The 24,960-nt window shown below is 36.9% G+C and overlaps 1 protein-coding gene across 10 annotated transcripts in view; it reads right to left on the reverse strand.

Moving 5' to 3' along the window:
• Nucleotides 1–24,960, reverse strand: part of LOC136853074 (prolyl 3-hydroxylase OGFOD1-like) — a 289,238-nt gene that overhangs the window by 9,885 nt on the left and 254,393 nt on the right. For 2 of the 10 annotated variants that reach the window (XM_067128349.1, XM_067128344.1), the window contains exons 3-7: nt 18,446–18,579; nt 8,039–9,317; nt 4,822–4,961; nt 4,214–4,370; nt 529–645 (exon numbers count right to left, since the gene is read on the reverse strand). In XM_067128349.1, the coding sequence (XP_066984450.1) occupies nt 529–645; nt 4,214–4,370; nt 4,822–4,961; nt 8,039–9,251 (1,627 nt within the window). In that variant the 5' untranslated portion in view covers nt 9,252–9,317; nt 18,446–18,579. Of the gene's footprint in view, nt 1–528; nt 646–4,213; nt 4,371–4,821; nt 4,962–8,038; nt 9,318–14,612; nt 14,899–14,981; nt 15,080–18,445; nt 18,580–24,960 lie in introns of those variants that run through there. The other 8 variants (XM_067128346.1, XM_067128339.1, XM_067128343.1 and 5 more) reach the window with 8 other exon arrangements.

Genomic DNA, 24,960 nt, shown 5'->3' on the forward strand with positions numbered 1-24,960 from the left:
TTAACTGCATAACTATACCTGTATTTCTGTTATGAACTTAACTGTCATAAATCTATTGTGCCCCACACAAATGCAATCTTAAAAATTTACATTTCAACTGTTAGTGTAAAAAATGAGCTCAGTGGTGTGGTTAAACTACTTAATAATGACACAAATACAGTACCATATAATCAATGTCTGCAGATTCTGATCAGTTACTTCTGTTGATCTAAAATGAATATAATTTTCACAGCTAAATGTTTTAAACAACTTTTTCATAAAAATGTCAATCAAATCAATTATGTTATTATGTTCAACTGTACTGTGTACTTTTATTTAGTACATGTCTACTTGTAATGTATATGTCCATTATCTGTTCCAACAAATATAATAAAATTACATAAACACTGACGCTCATAATTACTTTACTAAAACATAAGTCACATCCATAAACCATATGGTTAAATTCTACCCCATTAACACACAATTTTCCATCAAAATAGCTTCATGAAAAATGTAAGGTAAAATTAGATCAAGGGTACTACTTACTATCCACATCAAAAAGATCAAGTGTTCCACCATCTTTTTCATACCATGGAGGTGTCAGATATAATATATAGGCTACACGTCTTCCCTTTAATTCATCATCGTGGCACAAAAGGACATCTGATGAGAAAAAAATGCATAAGCTTTGTACTGTACTTATAAATCTATGAAAAGGATAACAAGTGAAGATTATTATTTACAAAATCTTATTCTTACATCATACAAACAACAAAACTGTACTGTGTATGAAAGCAAAATTAAAATAACATCAGCATGAAAGGAAGATGGCTGCAGATATGGGGGAGAGAGAGAGAGAGAGAGAGAGAGAGAGAGTTGGTTTATCTTAGCAATCTGACCGGTCAATTAACCCTTAAATGCCGACTGGACGTATCGTACGTCGACTAAAATTGTCTGTCGGGTGCCGAGTAGATATACCGTACGTCGACTACAAAAAATTTCAACCTTCGGTTAACTTTGACTCGACCGAAATGGTCGAAAAACGCAATTGTAAGCTAAAACTCTTACATTCTAGTAATATTCAATCATTTACCTTCATTTTGCAACAAATTGGAAGTCTCAAGCACAATATTTCGATTTATGGTGAATTTTTGAAAACAACCTTTTCTTTACGTCCGCGCGCAGTAACTAGGCCGAAAATTTCAGAAATTCTTTCGTTATTTTGTCGTAATTTTTGCACCGTTTTATATTAGCTGTTACATAAAGTTTTATATATGAACATGTGCACAATTTCATGTAAAATACAACAAAAAACAACCCATGGTTGTAGCTTTTATCAGTTTGGAAATATTTTCATATAAATCATGATAAGTGCCAAAATTTCAACCTTCGTTCAACTTTGACTCAACCGAAATGGTAAAAAAACGCAATTGTAAGCTAAAAATCTTACATTCTAGTAATATTCAATCATTTACCTTCATTTTGCAACAAATTGGAAGTCTCTAGCACAATATTTCGATTTATGGTGAATTTTTGAAAAAAACTTTTTCCTTACGTCCGCGCGCGGTAACTCGGCCGAAAATCTCAAATTCTTTCGTCACTTTGTCGTAATGTTTGCACCATTTTATATTAGTCGTTCTTTCGTCACTTTGTCGTAATGTTTGCACCGTTTTATATTAGTCATTACATAAAATTTTATATATGAAAATGTGCGCAATTTCATGTAGAATACAACAAAATTAACTCCTGGTTGTAGCTTTTATCAGTTTTGAAATATTTTCATATATATCACGATGTGCCAAAATTTCAACCTTCAGTCAAATCTGACTCGATCGAAATGGTAAAAAAACGCAATTGTAAGCTAAAAATCTCACATTCTAGTAATATTCAATCATTTACCTTCATTTTCCAACAAATTGGAAGTCTCCAGCACAATATTTCGATTTATGGTGAATTTTTGAAAAAAACTTTTTCCTTATGTCCGCACGCGGTAACTCGGCCGAAAATCTCAGAAATTCTTTTGTCACTTTGTCGTAATGTTTGCACCGTTTTTCTAATAGCCGTTACATAAAGTTTTATATATGAAAATGTGCGCAATTTCATGTAGAATACAACAAAAAATAACTCATGGTTTTAGCTTTTATCAGTTTTGAAATATTTTCATATAAATCACGATAAATAGAAAAAATTCGACCTTCGGTCAACTTTAACTCGACCGAAATGGTCAAAAATTGCAATTGTAAGCTAAAACATTTACAGTCTAGTAATATTCAATCAATTACCTTCATTTCACAACAAACGGGAAGTCTCTAGCACAATATTTTGATTTATGGTGAATTTTTGAAAAAAACTTTTTTACGTCCGCGTGTTACGAATTCATGCATCATTTTGTGATAATATTTTCTCTGTGTTGCTTTGATTGTTTTACAATTTTTTATATACCAAAATCATAGCAATGTAGTGTACAATACAAAGAAAAAAAAAAATAAATAACTCGTTAGCTTTAACAGTTTTGCTCACAGCGCGATTTGTATACAGTGAACCCCCTGTATTCGCGTTGTCAACGTTCGCGGACTCACGCATTCGCGGGTTTCTCTGTGGAACATATCTAGCCATCATTCGCGGAAAATTCGCGGTATTTTTCACTGAGAAATATTCACTAATTACTGTATTTTCATATAATTTTCATGAATAAATGCACTTTTTGTGATAAAACTATTAAAATATTCACGTATAAGCATTTTTAGAGGGGTTTTAAGCATTCGCGGATTTGACCCATTTGCGGGGGTGTGTGGGACGCATCCCCCGCGAATACGGGGGGTTCACTTTACAATTATATATGAAATTTTTTTTTGCGGTCATATATTTCAATATTTATATATGATAATGATATTTTTTTCATTTCTGATGGTTGCATACTAAACTTCAGGCAATGACAAAAAAAGGAGCCAAAAATGAACTCTTAATCTTAAAAACTAAGCGTGCTGTGATTTTTTGAAAAAAACTTTTTTTCCACTTCGGCACTAACTCCCGAACGCCGCTGGCATACGGCAGACACTTGTAAATAGAGGCTCGGCGTTTAAGGGTTAAGTACTAAAACAGTCATGATCATGGAGTAGGTCTGATTTTAACTGAAGTTCTTCAGAGTTAAGAGAACACAAGTACATTTTGCAAGTTACAGTATTAAAGTACCCATTCTGTGCCCAATAAATAAAAATGCTTTAGACTTTTTTTGTGGCATGAAGTTGTTGGAAAATCACTGTCATGGAATGCCTCAGAAAATTACTTTCAGTCACATTAAATGCTTTAGACTTTTTTTGTGGCATGAAGCTGTTGGAAAATCAGTCATGGAATGCCTCAGAAAATTACTTTCAGTCACATTCAATGCGGATATTGAGACACGCTATAAACGACAAGCATTTCATTGAGTAACTTAACATCAAGAATACACAACCTAGTGTGGAGTCTTCAGCTCACTGAGCCTGTCAGCCGTGGATAATTTCAAAAAGGCAACTTTTCTGGTCAGTTATAAGTCTGACCTAAGGCATCATTAGGTTTTTCAACCGGCCTAGACAATAAAGCTTAGATGTCTATTGAGGAAGTTTTTTCCTGTGAGTTTTGTAACTTGAATGTGAGTTTTAATCGTAACATCCAGAATTTAAAGGCCACTTGAAAAACAAATTACTTCACTCAATTAAAAAGAGAGTAGCTGGACTACTGGGAGATAGAGAAACCCAATACTAAGCACAAAAAGTTCCGATACATGTGTACAACCTGTCCTTATGTTTGCAGGAGCCATGGGAGCTAAAAAGGTTGAGGGGGAAATTCTAAAAAGGCGTGATGAAAAAAGGCTGAGATTCACGGCTAGAGTGAGTTGGAAAGATTTCATCACAAATAGGGAAGTAATAACGAGATATGTTTAGAAACTACAAAACTGACTGAAAGCTAAAAAACTGGTTGTCTGCAAATATGATGGGAACTGGGGTGGGACAATCAGTAAGAGAAGTGGTAGAATGATGACTACAGGGAAGACCCACATCTTACAAGCAAGGGTCATGTGTGAAGACTTAGACTTCATTAAAATTCTGGCAGAATGTATACAAGATATAGAAAAGGATGGAGAGAAATCAATAGAAGTCCAACCCCATAAAGGAAAACCAGATGTAAATATGGAAATGAGAATGATGAATTATAAATATCCTAAAACAGTACTTAATAAACATATACATACCTGTATATTCATAACATGATGAGCCCATGTCTACTGTGTCATTCAGCTCAATGCCTGTAACATCAGATAGCCACTTCCGAAAATCGCCATAAAAGAATTTTCTTAAACTTTCTATACATGGAGATGACACAGATTTTAAGTCAGATGTCTGTTTAAACTGTAAAAGAACATATTCATAAGCATACAAGTTTCAAGCTCAATCAGTGTATTATTTAGCTCTAATATAAAATGAGCTTCATCCTTAAAATACAGGTGTCATTTGACTTTAATCTGATATTCACATTAATTTCCCGATAAATACATTTCCTTTTATAAAGCTAAAAGAAATATCACAGTTTTATTACCACTTCTTTATGAAAAGCAAGCATAAATATTTGAGTTTCATGTGAAAAATATTCCAAGTGATCCCAATTACCACTACTACACCCCACCTTCACGGTACAGTACTCATGTGTATGTTACACTTTTCAATCACTCTTCAATACCTTGTTGCTGACATTAGATGGCAAGTTGCATCCAAACATTTACTCCTCGACTACATTCTTAAGGAATAAAATTCTATCAATATACCACGTGATTATCAGTATAAAAAAAACACAGTATAGTACCTTATAAAGGTCATTACTCTTCTTATGTAACTCTAAACTTGACAGTTCTTCTTTCACTTTTTGTAGGAAATTACCATCTTGCAGGAAATATGGCATATATATACATTTGAAGGGTTCTGTCAGCAACTTAAATCCATTATCTGAAAATAGATGGCATGAAGTTTAAGCTTACATTTTTGGCATGCATACAGAACTTCAATGAAATCTAGCATTTATCATGAAAATGCAAAATATAGTTCCTTGAATCATCATGATTTTATAAAACACTGAATGTTTCCAAAATAAAATACATTAAAAAAATTTTCTATCAGTGATAATTACAGTATAGCCTAAATAATATTAAATTAAGCCTGTTTAATGATGATAATCCTAATATCTGTACTTGAAATACAATCAGCAACAACAATAGGACAACAAACAAATACCAAAGCTCCAAAAATCTGTTCCAAAGGCTAGCAACCTCACGGGATGAAAAGTAATTTAAAAAGGATTATCATCATTACTAAAAACCAATGTAACATGCCCATGGAGTTATAATTCCAGAATCTCAAAGATCATTCTAAGGATTTAATCTTGAATGACTGGTGAAAACTGGAGCATGGTTATATTGGATGAAACAACATTACAGATAAAAAGTGTTACCTTACAATATTTAGTATCAGCAACAACACTGAAGATGCCTGCCAACCATAAGGGAAAGGAAGCTGCCAATAAACTTTCCCTTCTTTGACTGCCTGGAGCGAGGCAATGGGAGGGGGCTGATCAATGAAAGAGTGCTGGTGGCAATTCCTAATACATTACATGTCAAAGATATAATCTATATATTGCATTCCTGGTCCTGGCAAACATAATAGTGGCCATTGAATTGCTGACAAAGCAAAAAAATTCCTTTCTCATTTCCTCATGTAATCAAACTTAGTCATCAGAATGTTGATTAGTAGGATGTGAAACTGCTCTGGAGTGAACAACAAGAATACTGCTGGTTTTAGGTTTTGCACCTGCATGTCTCGTTTTACAATATACCATATTACTGATATAAAATTGCATCCAAAGGATGGCTTGAAGTGGCTCTTCACAGAGTTTTCTGTTTGAAATGCCATTAAGTCATGGGAAAAGATCAACAAAAACCTGTCCACAGACTGCAAGCCTGACATGGATCCCCTATGGAAAACCTCAATCCTTCACAAAACATAAAAAGAAATTCATATTAACTGCCGGACAAGATGCATTTCCTGCAGGTCTTTCTTTCAGTTCCATTGCATGCTTTACAAAAGAAAATAAAAATAAAAACAGGATAACCTTTGCTGAGAAGGAAACATCAAGAAATGCAAGCAGAGAAGTAAGATTACAGTGTTCTATCATACATTAATTTAACATGGCCATTTCAACACAATCTAAAACTACCACTTGAAAGAAAATGGATAAATATAAGAAATGCATATGATTACCCTTCACAATTCATATGAAAAATGGGGGTAAAACTTACAAAAGAATAATTATTGCACGAATTCACTAAATTTAAGTGTAAGAGTGAAGGAAATGGAGGACTTAAAAGTGAGGGAGTTATATGCCCCTTGTACAAAAAAAGTGTAAGATTAAACTTGAGACCCTTAATCTTACACCACCAAAACTCCCAAGTTATTTTACTATACAGCACTTCTATTCTTGATAGTTAATATCACTGTCTAAAGGAAGTTACATGTGTAACCAAATCTTTGAATAATGGGAATGTTTCAAAAATCCAAATGAGATTGGCTGTAGTCATATATGACTGGTCATATCTTTGAAGTAGAGAAAAAGAGAGATTGTCACCAAACTGTATAGGTTATCAAAAAAATTAAACAACCTTCGATATCCTGTATTAGACCCTCTGACATTGGTAAAATTCTAATGCTCGTGTATATAATACCGCTGATAATTACATACAACAGAAAACCAACAAATTACTGTATTAGTATGCAGTAATTTCAACAAGGATTTCTTTAAAAAAAAATACCAAAATGGTAGGTCTTAGACTGATTAGGCATAACCACACCAAACTCCAAAACAGTCAGTTTCTACTCAATAGGACACAATTAAAACAAGTTAAAAATGTGCTGAAGTTTCTTGAGCACAACTGAGTTTCTGCACAGAGTATAATGCTGTATGAAACTCTCAGAACTGACTTTGATTGACATCATTATGAGCCTCTCGATATGCTGCAGTATGAAACTCTCAGCTAGGACCGGGCAGTGCTCAGTTGCTCCCCAGATGCGGTCAACTGAAGGTGCACAGGCGACGCCTCCAGAATTGGACTTGGCGATGTCAGATGCACAAATCCATGGCTAACCTCAACCTTAAATAAAATAAATAAAAAATGCCCCAAAGTTTATTTAAGCAGTCGAGTTTTCTGTACAGCGTATAATGCTGTACAAAACTTTCAGCCACAGCCCATGAAAATTTTAGCCAAGGCCCATGAAACTTTCAGCCACAGCCAGGTGGTGGCCTGTGTTGTTGGTACCTATAGCGGTGCCAGACGTACAATTATGACTAACTTTAACCTTAAATAACACAAGTAAATTATGCGGCTAAGTTTCTTCGGCGCAATTAAATTTTCTATACACCTTATAATCAAGGCCAGCAAAATAGATCTATCTTTCAGTTGTCTCAGTATAATGCTGCATGAACTGCGGCCCATGAAACTCTCAGCCGGCCGTAGTAGCCTGTGTTGTTGTGTTGCCATAGCACAATTATGGCGAACTTTAACCTTAACTAGAATAAAAACTACTGAGGCTACAGGGATGCAATTTGGTATGTTTGATGATTGGAGGGTGGATGATCAGCATAACAATATGCAGCCCTCTAGCCTCAGTAGTTTTTAAGATCTGAGGGCGGACAGAAAAGGTGCTGACAGACATACAAAGTACTGTAGTTTATAGTTTTCATGGCTCCCTTGGTACTTTCAAATGCAGTTTTAGTTTTGTATGTCCACCCTCAGATCTTAAAAACTGCTGAGGCTAGAGGGCTGTAATTTGGTGTTTGATGATTGGAGGGTGGATGTTCACCATACCAATTTGCAGCCCTCTAGCCTCAGTAGTTTTTAAGATCTGAGGGTGGACAGAAAAGAGTGGATGGACAGACAACGCCATCTCAATAGTTTTCTTTTACAGAAGACTAAAACTGTTCTTGAAAACACCAAGGGAGCCATAAAAACTACAAAAGCTGATATTACACTCACCTTTTTGAAGTGGTGAACCTTCAGACCAACATTTGACAATTTCATCTTTACGAGGCTCATCTCCATAAGCTTCATTAAGTTTTACAGGGGTAGATATCACTGCTTCATTACTCGAATCTTTACTTGATCTGTCATGAATCCCATTCTTTTTGCTTTGTGACTTGCCAGTGCCAGATGATGCTCCTTCTGCCTTTGGAACTTTCTTGTTTTTTTCCTCTACAACTGCACTTTCACTGCTTTTCACCTCTCCAAAGGATGGCTTGGCAACGTCTGTCACAGTCTGATTCATTTTTCCCATTTCCACCTTTTTTCCCTTGTTCTTTTTCTTTTTATTTTTCTTTCCTGGTTCTTTGGCACTGCTACCTGGTGAACCTACTTCTTTTGTCTCTTCTTTAACCTCAGTTGCTTCAATGATACTGGTGTGCTTCTTCCTTTTTGCTTTTTTCTTCTTTTTCTTTCCAGTGGCAGCATCTGCATTAAACTGCTGTTGTTTATCACTAATTTCTAACTTCTTAACTTCCAAACCTTCATTACTCGAATTCTTATCCTCCACCTTCAGTTTTTTCAAACTAGGTTCATCGTTAACTTTTTCGTCAGTCTCTTTAACCTCACTTGCTTCAGTGATCCTGCCTTGCTTTTTCTTTTTCTTCTTCTTCTTTTTCTTTGAAGTGGCAGCATCTGTACTTAACTGTTGCTGTTCATCATTAGTGCCTAACATCTTATTTTTGATGTCACCATTTGCTTTCTCATTTTCCACCTTTAACTTTTTCAAAGCAGGTTCATTCCCAGCTTTTTCATCATTTTCATCAACATTCTGTGTATCTTTTCTTTTTCCCAACTTCCCCTTTTTAGTTAGTGTAGACTTACAATTCCCAACTTTATTATCTTTCCTTACGATGGGTAAGGTCTCAGAAACAGCTTGTTTACCCTCAGGCTGAATTTTAGTTTTCTTTGACAATGCATCCTCAACACTATCTTCCTTCATTTTTCTTTTCTTTTTTCCCATCACTACAGGTTTATTTATGCTGCTTTCAGGTAAAAGTTTGTTTGACCCTCCAACATTTGACTGCTCAAGATCACCACCTGCTACTGGTTTTTTAGAGTTCTTTTTTGTTTGTTTTGATAAATTTTTCTCCTTTTTATTTTTACTTTTGCCAAGAGATCCAGCATTTCCTTCAACGTTGATGGGCTTTTTCTCATCGAGACTGCCCATCTTTCAACAGTGCCAAATTTCAGGGTAAGTCAGAAACTCTTCCCATCTGTCAGCACGATTCTCCACCTGTAAGAAAAGAGAATATTTCAAAAACTTTCCAAAGGTAATTGCGGAGGTTTTATTAACTTTTCAATATGTTATGATATTAAAGGTACCGGCCAGTGATGAACAAGAGGAATTTGTTTCTGGTGATAGAAATTCATTTCTTGCTATAATGTGGTTCGGATTCCACAATAAGCTGTAGGTCCCGTTGCTAGGTAACCAATTGGTTCTTAGCCACGTAAAAATAAATCTAATCCTTCGGGCCAGCCCTAGGAGAGCTGTTACTCAGCTCAGTGGTCTGGTTAAACTAAGATATACTTAACAAAACACACTATGACAATGATTATAAAAATGTAGTATTGCAAAATGATAAGTCACATCATGGGAAATTGATGTGTGCATATTCCTTATTTTTACCTACCAATAAAGTAATAAAGTGTACTGTAACTAAAAAACATCATGAATGAAGACTTGAGAAAAGGACTGCAATTTCTAAATCCCTTAATTTTGTTAAAATTTTGGTAAACTAATCAGCATAACAACTTGAGTTTCTAAGGAGAAGCATCCACTAGGTTAAGAATCATTCTGGCACTTGACTATATATACTAAGCTTATAAGCTCAAAAGAACTTTCGTTACTCGCATGTAACGAAAGATAATACAGGTACAGTACTGTACCTTCATCCAGGTGTCATGATTTGGCCAGGCACCCTGGTTTTTGTGGTACTTCCTCAAGTGACTGTCCTTGCTGCTTGCTGGACCCAAAATTTCCATTCATTGTTTATATTACAGAATACTTTGTGTCAATCTTGAAAAACTAACTGCAACTTTTACCGGCCTTTAAAAAGCAAGCAGAGCACACATAAGTGAAAAAAAGCCAGGTTTACAGAGAGGGTTTATAAGGTTATAAAAGAAAGCCACAAATAAAGGCAAGAAAAGCAAACAGCTAAATGTCAAAGTGATGTCATTTCAAGTGTTTTACCTGCACAGAATAATGGAAGATTATTTCAATTCCATTTAATTGGGATGGTACCCACAAGTAATGATACTCGGGTACTGTACTGTCATGGGCATCTACATTGTGAGGCGAGAAGTGAAACGCAATGTCTGTTGCAGGATGAACTACAGCTAAAGCTGCAAACCAGGTTAAGTTAGGTCCGAGTAGGATGTATCCCTGTAATAACATTACCATACAATGTTCTTCTCCTTTTCATCTTATGTTTCTACTGATTGTGATTTTTAGTATGAAACATTCATTTTCCACCTGCTTCTCTTGTGTTTTGAGCATACATATTTCACTATTGTTTTTGGCAATCCTTGTTTCCCACTACACCTCCCCAACAATTTTATGGAGAGGGCTCAGTAAACACAAAAACAAGTGGTTTGCCCAACAACTGTGATCATTAACATACAAAAAACACATCAGTTGGTCAGAAAAATGTAAGCTTCACGCACCTCACAGGAAAATAATTTGTCACACATTAGCTTTTCTTTTCCCAGCTGCTACCCTTGAAGCCGAGTTTACCATACAACTTCAACATTGCACTTGGTGCCATCCCTCATTTGGTTTTCCATACCCACAACAACCTTCATTCCCGAAGTTAGTGCCCATATTTCTTTATGGGTTACAAGAGGAACATTAAACCGAGTGGTTTGCCACAACAATGATGGTCCATGCTTAAGACGAAAATTGCAAGATGTTCAGTGAAAACCTTAGCTGTCATAGACTATAGCTGTTATTGTAAAGAAAACCCATAATTACTTATGATATTTTACTATTCTTATTCTTTTTACATCATCAATTTGAAAAACTTCCCTTCTATATTACTTATGTCAAATATCATTGGTTGCTAAGATATTTATATCATGCAGAAATTATAATTTATACATGCTGATGTGTACTGTTATATCTGATGCTTCATCTGGGGTGTGGTTGGGAGGGGGCCTTGTTCAACATTTCAAGTCAGGTTAGGATATGATTTCCTATGTTAGGTTAGGTTAAGGAAGGTAGGTTAGAAAGTGGACCTTCAAAGTGCTATTCTTAGCAATAACTGCAGCTGTAAAAATCAGTTGTAATAAAATATCCATAATTCATAAAAAGGTAAAAACAAATGACAGCACATTAGACCACATCTACAAATGAATCAATGCCAAATATGGCACCACATGTAAACAGGCTCAAGTTATAATTGGTGCAACACTGGCAAATAATTTTGTTAAATATTCACTTATGACAAAGTACAGTATGTTTAATAAATGTTCAAATGATGAGATAAAATGAATAAAAATACAGAAATCTCTTAAGTATCCATGGGTTTAAAAAGAAAAAATTTCCCAAACTAGCTCTGCTCTGAAAACATCAAGACAGACTACAGTACTAACAATCTCTAGCAGGAAGTCCAGCCTACTTCCTACTAACTTTTCTAAGCCTACATATATCATAACCACAGAGGTGAGTGCACGCCCGAGGAGAAGAGCAGTAAGTGCACATCAGAGGAAGGCAACGGTAATGTAACTTGCGGAGTGACCCCCAAGCTAGACAAAGAGTTTGGGAGGGTTCAGGAGCAAAGCCCCCTGCTCGGTTATAATATTTGTATCATGTTTTGTTAGGTTATGACAGGCTAGGCTTCAAAGTCTCACTTTATGGCATGGATTACTTGGTCCCGGCATTCCAGCTGATAAGTTGTGAGAGAGAGAGAGAGAGAGTAAAGTACATTTACTTTTGTCTATTTTTCACTTTTTACACCCTATGAAAAATTTAGTGATCAGACAATGCTGCATGCGACTATCCTGAAGATGGAAAGACTATATTAAGCTAGTGCAAACTGAAGGTGAGGAAAGAAAGCAGTTTCATTCCACAAGGAGCAAGTGTTGTTACAATGGTTACAGAAAACCAGGTATCAGTGTCAAATGCTAAGGTTTCAATCAGAGTTTTCTATGAAAGATGTCTGTCTTACATATCATTCATATAAAAGATTTTAGAAGACACAGTCCCAAAAATGGGTATATATATGCAGAGAAGCTACTTACTCAAAAGCTGAGAAAGTCTAAAAAATGTGATTGCTGAATATTTCATGTCCAACTCAGCAAGGACAAACTGGGAAAACACACATCACCTCTGGAGCAAAACATGTTCCAAGCTGAAAATTCCTTGATTTTAGTGAAAGGAATCTTTCCATTTCTAATCTCGAGCATGTCACTGAGTTTGTATTTTCTTTGCAAGGCAACCCAGCACCTCTATAGTGAACAAAGCTTGGTCTTGTAGTCAAAACCAAAATGACTACAACCTTGTCGTACATTTTAGACGTTGCCACTTTCCCCAGATTTTATTCATAAAACCTTGACCTAAGTTGGGACATCGTGTAGATGCGGCAGAAATGTTGCCACATCTTCCTTATACCAGGTCAGACGGGGTAAAACAGCCTGACACTATTGTTCTGCATTTCTAACACTGCAGACGTAAAATGAGCGAAAGAACTGAAATTTGTTGACGAGTAAAGGATGATTTATAGTAAATAAGAATTACAGTAAGTTAAGAATTTGATAACAGGGTGGAATATGGATGGTTTACTTTTTAATCATTTAAATGAATTATACAAATTCCCAATATCTAGCCCAGACTCACTGATGAAAATAAATAATAGAATGCAATAAAAAAAAACTGTTATTAGCTCATCCAGTGATAGTAGATTGTAAATTAAGTCGACCCTGTCCCAGAATGGTTCCTTTCTTCAGGACAGCCCATGATAGGGATAAGTAGGATTTTACGACCAGATTAAAGAACCCTGAATTGTGGGATGCAGATTAACTGTAGTCGGATTGTAAGTCAAGAAGAAGTTTGGCAATGTAGCTAATGATAGCCATGTTTGTAGTCATTTTGGTTTGACTATCAGTAACAATTCTTTGCTAAAATAATGAATGACACTAACAATTCTTTGCTAAAATAATGAATGACACTAAGATACCTGAAAACATATGCCTAGATTGTACTGAAAAATATGAACAATCTAAGGTTTGGGCAAGGCTGTTGAGATGGCCAAGTAATCTCATATTGCACTGCAAGCTTTCATTATTTCTGAAAAGCCTTGCCCATTTTCAAGTAAAAATTACCACATTTCTACTTGGTACTTTAAATATAAAATAGAGTAGATATCTCCTTACAATACCATACTTATATATTCATACTCAAAATCAACTGAATTTATTACAAGTTCAGTTTACACCTTACTCAGAATTGTATAATGCGAACGGATCACACTCTAAAATATTGTCAGGGTATGCATGTAAGAATCATGGTAACCCTGGGGTAAAATTAATAGGCTACAGTGCTTTGAGTGTATTCCCTCATCCAATTATAATCCAGGGAATAAGAAAGACTTCCTAGTCAGTGGAGGAAAACTGTAATACTAGGCTACATCTGGCTTTAGAAAAAGATCAACCCTTCATCCTAAAGTCTAGGTCTTGGCTAAGAAGTAGCTAGCCTAGTGTTGATGTTATACATCACCCATTCCAAGCATATCAATATTTCCATGAAAATTTTGTGAGCGAACTTAAGCATTTTTCTACAGAAATATTTTTCATTAACTAATATTGGGACATGACTGGAGGGTATAAACTGTGGCTCAGGAGGAGTTAAAAATACCAAAAATCTTTATAAAACAGAGTGTATGATGAAACACTAAATTGGGTTAGGTTAACCTAGGATATATTAGGTTTGAGGCAACTTTTGGTAGAAAGCATACATTTACCCCTAGTGCTGCATTATCCTGGTCAATTTCATTTGCAAACTAACTGCCTCTATTTTTACGCACCATAAAATCCATAGGTATGTAGAATGCAGAGTAGGGAGACAGGGTTAAGCATTGGTAATTTCATATCCTACATTTAGTTCCACCGCTCTATACCTGATATTCAGTATTACTGGGGGGGGGGGGGGGTTCCAGGGGATGCAAAGCCACCCCAAGCCAGTTTAGGGCATGGCATTCCAAGTCAGGTTAGGATGGTAATTTCTGTTTAGGTTAGGGCACAGCGCTCTATTAAACGTTAGGTTACTTGGGGGGGTCCAGAAGGGGTGAAGCTCCCCTGGCCGGGTCAGGTTTGGAAGTTAAGCTCTAGTTAGGTCGGGTTACTGCATTCTAGGAAAGATTTCACATCGGATTTCTCACGCCTAACCATATCTCCTTACTCTGCATCCGCGCCCAACAAATTGGAATACATCACAGCCTAACCTTAGTTCTACCAAATAATGTGCTAAGATAACATAGGTCTGGGCGAACACTTTGGCAAAATGTTCTCAAGCACCTGTCCTATGTGGCCATACCGGCAATTTACGTGGGCTCCGCAACGTTGAATTAGCCTACCCCACTGGGTTCCACATAGTGAAGCACACACTCACGTTTTTATAATTTACAAATTTTAACCATATTTCTATCTGCTCGGGCCAACGAAACACACTAAAATCACATCTAACAAAAACGAACTGCTACGTTGTAGATCTCACGTGTTACCCTTTCTCGTCAGGTTTGACTGGTTGCAGCAAGCTTTAGCCGCATGCTCTCAACTTTATTTTTGAGGGAGCGTTCGCTCTAGCAAAACACCAAAGAGTGTGTCGTTTCTTACAATTAAATGGAATAATATAAAAAAAGATTAGTTGCTTATTATTTGTTTACAATAACATCATTTTATTTACACTAATATCCAAGTTTTTAAATGGTTATCCTGAAGCCCTACTGTTCTGACAGATCTACGTGGCTCGGTTTCTATCAAGTTGTAGCGGCAACCGATACTAACTTAGGTCAGGTCATCCACGAGGAATTCAGCTAAATTCATATATTACAAGAAATTAAATTATACGAGACGGAAACTGAAGCGTGCTTATGGTAATGGATAGTCTTTTTTACCGTAATTCATTGAATTAATCATTTAAACTATCCGTAATTTTTGTGAGTAGCTTCTCTTCCGTCGTTATTATTATTGTTTAAAGCAGTGGTTCTCAACCGGGGTCCATGTAACATTACCGGGAGTCCACACACAAAACAACGAATTGGGGGTCAACGGTGATATTTTAGTGGTCCATAGAGCAATTCTACTTCAGAACAGTTGTTATTACTGAGAATGAAATTTCTACAGTAATCTACGCCATATTAAAATACTAAAAGTAGAAATATTCATGTAGCTTTGAATTTTATGGCAATCAAGCAGAAAAAACTTCACATTTTACAGAGGCAAGAACAAACGGTGAAAATCACCCATCTTTTCTCAGGCAGAAGGCAGCGACCTTAGATGTTTGTTAATTTGTTTTCATGATGAATATCTACCTCCTCTCTCTCTCTCTCTCTCTCTCTCACTGATAAAGGTCAAAGAGAAATTATAATATATCTATTTCACCTTGAAGGTTGAAGGGGGCTCGGAACCAAAATGGTGCATTTGCCTAATCTCCCCTGGGATTCATAAACCTATGGGTGAAGAGAATATGCCTTGCTTTGACTGGAACGCAGTTTTCATATGTTTCATAAAGGTGAAAAAATTTGTCATGAAGTTGTTACTTATTTCAAGGAAAGCAATATTCCACTCAAAAATATCATTGCATGTACTGATGGTGCACCATCCATGACTGGTAGATACAATGGTTTTATTGCACTCTTGAAAAAGGCTGTCCCCGAAGTACTTTGCATACACTGTGATATACCGTCAACACTTAGTTGCAAAGCAATTGGACGGACGACTGCATGATGCCTTTAGAGCTGTGATAAAAGTGGTTAACCATATTAAATCAAATTCTCTTCGAGATCACCTCTTTCGTGAATTCTGCAGAGAAAATGGAGAAGAGTTTGAACGCCTTGTAGTGCATACTGAGGTGAGGTGGTTATCAAAGGGGAATTGTCTTCATCGTTTTATTGCACTTTGGGACTGTTGTCTTATCTCTGTCTAACACCCAGCTTTGAGAACAACTGCTTGCAACTAAATGTGATGTATTTTACTTATCAGATATATCTAAAAAAATCAGTTTACTTAATAAACAGCCCCAAGGAAAAAATTCTGATCTATCCAGTAAATGTGATATTACTGCTTTTCTGAGAAAACTACAGCTGTACAAAATTAATATCAGACGTCGTGCATTTGAACAGTTTTCTTGTTTGGCCTCGATTAGCAGCGATTTGCACGATGATGACCTTGCATTGTATGGTCAATATTTGGAAGATTTGCATGAAAATATGCAAGCTCGGTTTAGTGACCTTCGTGATGGATATACAACTTGGGTGGCAATTCCTTTTGAAGTTAATGCTGCCAAAGCAGACATTTCTTTACAGGAGACCCTCACTGAATTGCAAAGTGAAGAAATATTGCACGCAAAATTCAAAGCTGGGAAGCACAATACATGGAAACCAAATAACACTGCTAAAAAGTACCCACTAATCTGGGATAAAGCTCAGCTCTACCTTATAGCTTTTCCATTATCTTACCTGGCTGAATCAGGATTTAGTCGTGTTTTTTCACTTATTATCAAAAGCTCGTAATAGACTTGACAATGTGAAAAAGCGTCTTCGACTACCATTGACATCGGTGGAGCCGAATATAAAAAAAACTCTGAGCAGCATTAACCGTAAAGATCTCACTGAATAAATCTTCATTTTTTAAAATTACTCACTTATCTTAAAATGGTGTATTATGAATTATTGACTAGTGTACATATATGCTCTATAGAGTTTAACTGTTGAATAAGTTTATTTGCATTAAATTAGTTTTCCTTCAAAATAAGCATAATCAATTACTATTTCTTTAATTTTTGATACAATTCCTTTACTTTTTTATTAGTGAAAATAGAATAAGCTTTTCTTTTTTCGTGGAATGGCTATTGGTGGTCCACCAAGAAAAATCAAGACGAAAAGGGGTCCACGGGTATTGAGAACCACTGGTTTAAAGCACAGTTTCCTTCAACTTTTTACCATAATTAGCTGAATTAATTATATTATTTACATGAATTTCTAACAAAGTGACACAGGCTTAAATTCAGGGAGCAACAAATGGGAAGGATATATAGGAATGAGGTTTAGTCAAAGCCAATACATACAGGAAGCGGTAAGTCCACCCCTAAAGAGGGTAGGTTAATGGAAGAAGAAAGAGCCTGAGCTGGGGAAAATGTAGGATGCGGTTAACTGATTGGTGTTTCCCAGCCTTCTCAAAAGAAGAATAGAGGCTGGAACTATCAATAAAAAATACAAAAAATAGAAACGAGGTCCAAAGAATGTTTCTAAAAGATCGTTAAAACAAAAATAGAACTATAATTATGTGCAATATTCCAAAACAGAACGAACATGGTCAATATAGAGCTTGATAAAACTAACAAAAAGGAAATTATTTACTGTAAAACCCTGAAACAAAATACTGTGCGCCTACAACAATGAGGACTGTGTTTGAGATGATAACATTACGACGAAGAGCAAGTCATGTGCTTGATACAAAAGGTAGGTCATGACTTGAAGGAGTAGCGAAACAACAGTTAATTCCTAGACCTACACCATGACAATGCCAACCACCTGGAGGTGTTAAGATCTAAATGATGACGGGACTGAGATGGCGGAAAAGACTGACATTAAGTGTTTGGTGCAAGTAGCAATGGGTCACAGCGAGGCCTGAGAGCCACCATGCATGCATGTATAAAGAAAAGAGGTTCCATTTTCCAATGTAAGAAAAGCAGCTGCTTTTTTTGGTATGCAGCCAACTGCATCTTGAGCTGGGACCAACGGTATAGAGCAAGAAAGCATTTAAAGATAGTCAGAGAAACCTTCCATGCTGGCAGTGAGAATTTCCCCCAAAGTTTAACGGAAATGTCCTTTGGACACAGTCTATCTATGAAGTTCCACGAAACGCCGTGTTTCTGTCTCTTCATTACCGCCAAAATCAAATTGAATAAAATGAATCCTTGGGTTTTGGTTGAGCTTTCATTAGGGTTTCATTAAAATCTGCCAAACCCCCCCCCTTTTTTTTTTGGCAAATGTCTACAGGCTAACTTTTTTTTATATAAAACTGATGCAGACTTAACCAAAGGCATCCCAAGGCTAGCACTACAAAAGGGTATAATTTTCAGTTTATATAAAAAAATACAATTTAAAGTACTGCCCCACCAAAAAAACACCCAACACAGATACTTACCACTGATGCTTCGGAAGTTCTTTTCCCTGAAATTTCTAAGGAACATTGTGGTCCAGTGACAGTCGCACTAGTTTACAATGAGGTCTGGATGCTAATGTGGCCTCCAAACTATACTAACGACGAAGCCTGGAGCCCTGAAACAGTAAACTAATTTTGTGGACCTTCACAAAGAGAAAGTTGAATGAAAATTCCACTTCCAAAATGCAAATGAAACAAGTATTTATTTGGCATGTCTATTATCCACAGAATATCGAAGGACCTCGGATGTTGCATTGCCGTTGACAAGAGGTCCTTTATTCCTAATACTTGAGTAACCAAACTTTCAAAAGTGACGAGTCGAAACGGCAATCCCAACGGCAAGTCTAAAGGTAGATTATCGTAGATTATCGTCGTCACACAGAAAAATGTATAAAGGCCTTCAACACTCTGGAGGAGCGTTCCTGAGTTTCAAGAGAAACCATGACGCCACTTTCAAGCGACGTGTACGGTTGTCTTAACATGTTTTGATTTTTATCAACAACTGATAATGTCCGTACTAACCTGATAGAACTTGTTCAACTTCATTTCTTTGTCCGTATAATTTACTCTATTTCTTTTTGGTATGTGATCTTTTGGTTTGTTACATGCGGATGTGCGTTCACGTTAAATTATTAAAGGTGAATCGATAACAATGAACCGTTCTGACCGAGACTTCCAGGAAGATCTTTCTATATTTGTCTGTATGATTCTACTAACAATGAAAAAATACCGATTGTTAGACGGATAAACTCGGTGTGAATATAGCAGTGGGGAGATAATAATAATAATAATAATAATAATAATAATAATAATAATAATAATAATAATCAGGATCAATGTACATCCATATTTTTCTGTGTAGAAACATAAGGGCCAGCTTTCTTAACTATTTGCCCCTATGTAATTAAGCAGAATGACGGTAGCTTGGTCCAAGATTTTCCAACCCGCAAGCCTTTAAAGAAACGTCCATTAACGCGTGATTGCAGAGTTCTTCGGCAGCACATTTTAAAGATAAAGTTGTGTTTACGCAACGCTTCTTGAACCTTACAATTGCCCTGACCCCACAAGTTCTTAATGCTATCAAGCACCATCACGCGGGAGCGTTCTCGTGTCAGCAGATTAATGTTAACAAATAACGTGAACTCCTTTTAACACCAAGTACCCATTCTGCTTCTCAACTGGCGTTTCTTTTTCATCTGTTTCCGCTTCCTTTGGCTCTTTCACGTCCCCAGAAGTCACGCTTACACACAGACAAGTTAGGAATCTCAAAATCCCCGCTTCTCTTTCTTTTCTGACCAACTTGACTGCGAGGGGAAACAACAGGTGTTTTCGAACAAGAAGACAATATATCGACACAATCGGGTCTCTTGCAACGTGTATCTGGCAACTGCTGTTCTCCTTACAAGTTACAAAGTACGACCTCGAGACCCGGAACAAAAGACTCCTTAATCTTTTGACTGCATGTTTTTGAGTGGTTTTCAAAGGACATATGGCACGTCGCGCGAGTTTCTTCTGTCGCGAGGATCGTATACACAATTTTGGTAATGGGTCCGACGCACAGAAATCTGGTTCCGCTGCGACAATAAAACACCAATTGTTCATATTTAAAGGGAGGCGGATGAAAGAAGGCTGCGTGGCGTCGGAGAGGAGAGGATGTCAGTCGGGGAATTATGAAGGTTTGGGCTTCCATAAAATTTACCTTAGAAGAAGAGGGACACCTTGGACGAGATTCGCCAAAAGGCTATAGTGTGGATGTATCGAAGAACATCAGAAATATATTGCACGCGACTCACAGGAGTGATCTAGGAAGGGATAAATGAATACTTTCGGAAGAAAATAAAGGAGGAAAATGAAACGCACCACCAAAGCAACGGCCCTGGAGAGGGCCTTTGAAAACCAGCCCGTGATGAAAAGCGCGTTATGTTAGCTCTCATTAGGAAATTGTCTTCTCACACTCGAGTGACCTTGAATGGCCATAACTTCGACCGAGATTAAGGCGCTGAAATACTTTTATTTTTCCCTTTCATTATTTCTGTTTTTGTTTTATTCCTTCCTCCAAGGTTGGTACGGATGGTTATTGTGGAGGGCTTGCCATCAATAAGAGTGTATTGTTTCTCACGGCTACAACACTCGCTTTAGGTATATGGATTAGTGGCTGAGACTGGGTGGGGAGGAAGGGGTCTTTGGTGGGGTGTCTTCAGAGGGGAAGGGAGGGGTTCCTGGAGAGGTGGGGTGAGGGGCCTGTTTTGTTAAAGGGTTGGGTTTAACTCTCGGGTCCGAGGCACCGACAAAAACCGAAATTTATTGGGTGCAAAATTGGACTGAAAAGCGTCGTCCGCTGTCAGTAGGAGATCGTTACTTGTCTTGAGTGGATTCACCTTGTCGGTGGGGTAGTTTTGTTTAATGTTTACATGGGTGCGTTTCTTTTTACAGTTTTGTTCCAAATATGAAAATTAAAAATGAATCTTCACGACACCCAGTCTCTCTCTCTTAATATATATATATATATATATATATATATATATATATATATATATATATATATATATATATATATATATATATATATACATACACACATACACACACACACACACACACATATATATATATATTATATATATATTATTATATGTGTGTAATGATATTTGTTAGCATGGTAATGAGTACACATCATAAAGTGAATGTCTTAAAAGAGGGAGTGAAAGAAATAAAGAAATCGAGGCCTTCTTCCCGGTTTTTCTCCTCTTCTTCTTCTCTTTATCTCTTTTTCCACCTCACCTCCGACCCATAACAGTTAAATAACAACTATGGTACTAATTCACTGCTTAGATCAATGGAGGGCAAACTGGGTATTTACAGAGACACACACAGAGAGAGAGAGAGAGAGAGAGAGAGAGTTCTAGGTTTTGTGATGGATATAGAAAGTAAAACAATAAAGCAATAAATAAAGTTCACTGATAACTAACTTCGACGGAAGTTCTAATGAAAGAAAAGAACTCTCTCTCTCTCTCTCTCCTTTTAAAGATGACAAGGAATGTTATTTTGGGAATTTGGGAAGGGCGGGAAAATTTTTTGACTTAGAGTAGGTAAAGAATCCGAGAGTCAACCATTTTTCATATTTGCAAGCCAATACTTCCATTTTGTTTGATGAAAACATCATTCATTCTCTCGCTGAAGGAAACTGGTTGTTTAAGTTTTAAAGCGACTCACTTTCCCAGGAATACAAAACTGATGACGGAATCAGCTTGGAGAAAATGAGGCGTTTTGTTTTGATGGGTTCGTAACTATGGCCCTGACCCCTGACCTGACCTCTTCTATTCTGTCTCTCGGCGTCTATATCCTTAGTCGTTGTCACGAACAAAGTATCAATCAGTCCTTCCGTATTCCCTGATTTCTCATCATGCCTGCATTGAAGCAGAGTCTTTTAATTCTCTCTATCTCTCTCTCTCATCATTTATTCCATTAAATTATTTTGATTATTCTTTTTACTGTAAAAATGTTGATATTGCTATATTCCAAGCATCACGATTTGATTTCATTTTATCAAAAGGGAATTGCTCATCCTTCCTGTGAAGCAAGAGACAAGGTGCTCTTTGCCTCCCACCCATTTCAACGGGGGGTATGTGAAGAATGAACTCTTTGTATGCATGTCATTTGGTATTATCTAGTCTAATAACTTTTGCAAACTTCAAAACCAACAGATGACTTCAATCAACATCATGTTCACATTTTGCTGAACGACCCGTCGTCAAATCTGATTAATCTTCTATCTGCAGAATAAACAGTTACCTTAAACAGTTGTCTTCCAACAGTTGGAAGTCACATCATCACTGGTGGCTTTGCCTCCACGCTATTAACAGTGTCAGATACTACTCGTCGTGTTAATTATCTAGAGTTTAGGACGCGTGGTTGATTCACAGCTGCACAGCAAGTGAATCTGGCTGCATTTGATTAATGTGTGGATTATAGTACGGTATATTTATTGTCCGCATACACCCAAACACATATTATCATCATCATTATACATTCAAATTATATCACCATTATACAGGCAATTACTATTATCATCATTACATATTCAATTGATATAATTGTACTTTCAGTTAATATTATCATCATTATACGTTCAATCCTCAAATGCCTAAAACTTGCTGGTGTCCTTTCTCGTCAATGTCCAGGCCCCTGAATCACAAACATCTGCATATCAAACTCACCTTCTGACAATTTATTTTAATCTTTTCTTAAATTAGCGTCCAACTAACGAACCCACACCTTGTAAAGAAAAGAAAAATGACATGAGAATACAAAACTACATTTTCTCTACAAACATTTTGGGAGCTTCTTATCTCTCAAAGTAAGGAGGAACATCGTAATAGTTCCTAGAAAACTTGGTCGTGGGGGAGACGGTGCGGGGTGGTGGGGAATGGGTCATAACGAAGCTCGAGAACAGAGAAAAAACCCTTTTAAGTACAGTTAGGTCAGTTGGGAAGAGTCCGAAGGTTCATATCAGGTCTCCTGATCCTTTTCACACCTTACCACACTTAGGTAAAAGTCCGTGCTGGCATAAGCCACCTAAATCTAAATTAACCAACCGACTAGTCGAGTAAAGGAAAAAGGAAAAAGTCGCTGTCGAGAAGAATCGTCGGTATTGGTATACAGTATCTTCAAGAATTCGTTCATATTAATAGAAACCATGATAAAATTATTATAAACATATATTATGGTTGGTGGTAATATACGAATCTTTCACCTTGTGTCATATCTGAAAAGGTTTCAAAAAGGCAAGTTTAGTCTGTGGTGTGAAACACATCCCTACACACACACACACACACACACACACACACACACACACACACACACACACATATACATATATATATATATATATATATATATATATATATATATATATATATATATATATATATATATATATATATATATATTTCCTTCCCTTTACAAGGGGTGAGGGCATTAAATTAGCGCCTTCCGGTTCTCATCGAGTCTGGAGATGAGGTTGCTAGCTTCAGGCCTTTTCCTAAGCTTCTAGCTGTCACTGGTACCCTTTCACAATTTTGTAGTCTAGTGGCAGCAGGCCGGGAGCGAACCACGGTCCTTACTAGTGCAACCTCGGCCAGCTACCACATGTATATAACGCACGTTTAAGATAAATCTACAGCTGCATACATCGAGCATTATTTCTCGTGGTGTGCACATAACTTTATTCCTCAGCAGGTTCGAATAAGGTTGTTCTTGTCCCATTTTCAAACCAACGACCATCCCACGGAGGCCACTGGAGCTGGCAACTCAGTACCGTGTCTGGGCCAGACATGAAAAATAAAAAGGTGGAGAAAAAATAACTAGTACTTTAATCCAGAGAGGAAGTATCATATTGCAAGTGGAAGGTTATAAGAATCTTGAAACGGAAGCATGAAGAAAGTTCTGAAGTTTGGCAAACGTTGCACAACGTTCGATGATATAATAGATACGTTCAACGAGGGCTTTTCTCTTCGTTAAAAACGAATATATTCCGCCCTCCTCAGAGCTCACCTGCACTTTGAGTTCATATTTGTACGCGCTATGTTCTGTGACGTCATGCTCATTCATAACCTCGTGTGCTACACTCATTGTGAATGCAGCAGTGGCCAGTGACATCATAATCTTGTATTTAGCCACTCTGAGTTATGCAAATGCCATTTCTCGTTTTTCATGTTTATCATAACAACAATGATTACGTTAACTCATTTTACTAGTATGCATTAAAAAGAGTTTATATAAAAGATATATGTATGTATGTATGTATGTATGTATATATATATATATATATATATATATATATATATATATATATATATATATATATATATATGATGTATGTATGTATGTATGTATGTATGTATGAGAGAGAGAGAGAGAGAGAGAGAGAGAGAGAGAGAGAGAGAGAGAGAGAGAGAGAGAGACCACCACCTAGATGACTTGACAGAGAGGGAGAGAAGGAAGAATAAACAAGACAATGAATTTAACCAGGAGAGAGAGAGAGAGAGAGAGAGAGAGAGAGAGAGAGAGAGAGAGAGAGAGAGAGAGAGAGAGAGAGAGGCCGGGACAAATACACCATAAATGATTTGAGAGAGAGAGAGAGAGAGAGAGAGAGAGAGAGAGAGAGAGAGAGAGAGAGAGAGAGAGAGAGAGAGAGAGAGCTGGTCCCTGTCAGGAAAGTTGAAGGAAACACAGCGCCAAAAAATGTACAAAAAGTAGATGAAAGACGGCGAGGAGAGAGGAAAGAGGCAAGAGGAGCACACAGAAATAAAGATGAGAAATAACGAGATGGAAAATGGCTACCTGAGAGACGGCATAAGAGCATGGCGGGGGGAGAGGTCTTAGGGGGGTCGGATTGGGGGTGGGGGAGGCAACCGAAGGAACTCTATACGCCCAAGAGAACTGAGAGTAGGAGTAAAGTGGAGTTGGGAGATGGGTGGCTAAGTGGGTGGGAATGG

Source organism: Macrobrachium rosenbergii, chromosome 26 (genome assembly GCF_040412425.1).
Source record: "Macrobrachium rosenbergii isolate ZJJX-2024 chromosome 26, ASM4041242v1, whole genome shotgun sequence".
Lineage (NCBI taxonomy): Eukaryota > Metazoa > Arthropoda > Malacostraca > Decapoda > Palaemonidae > Macrobrachium > Macrobrachium rosenbergii.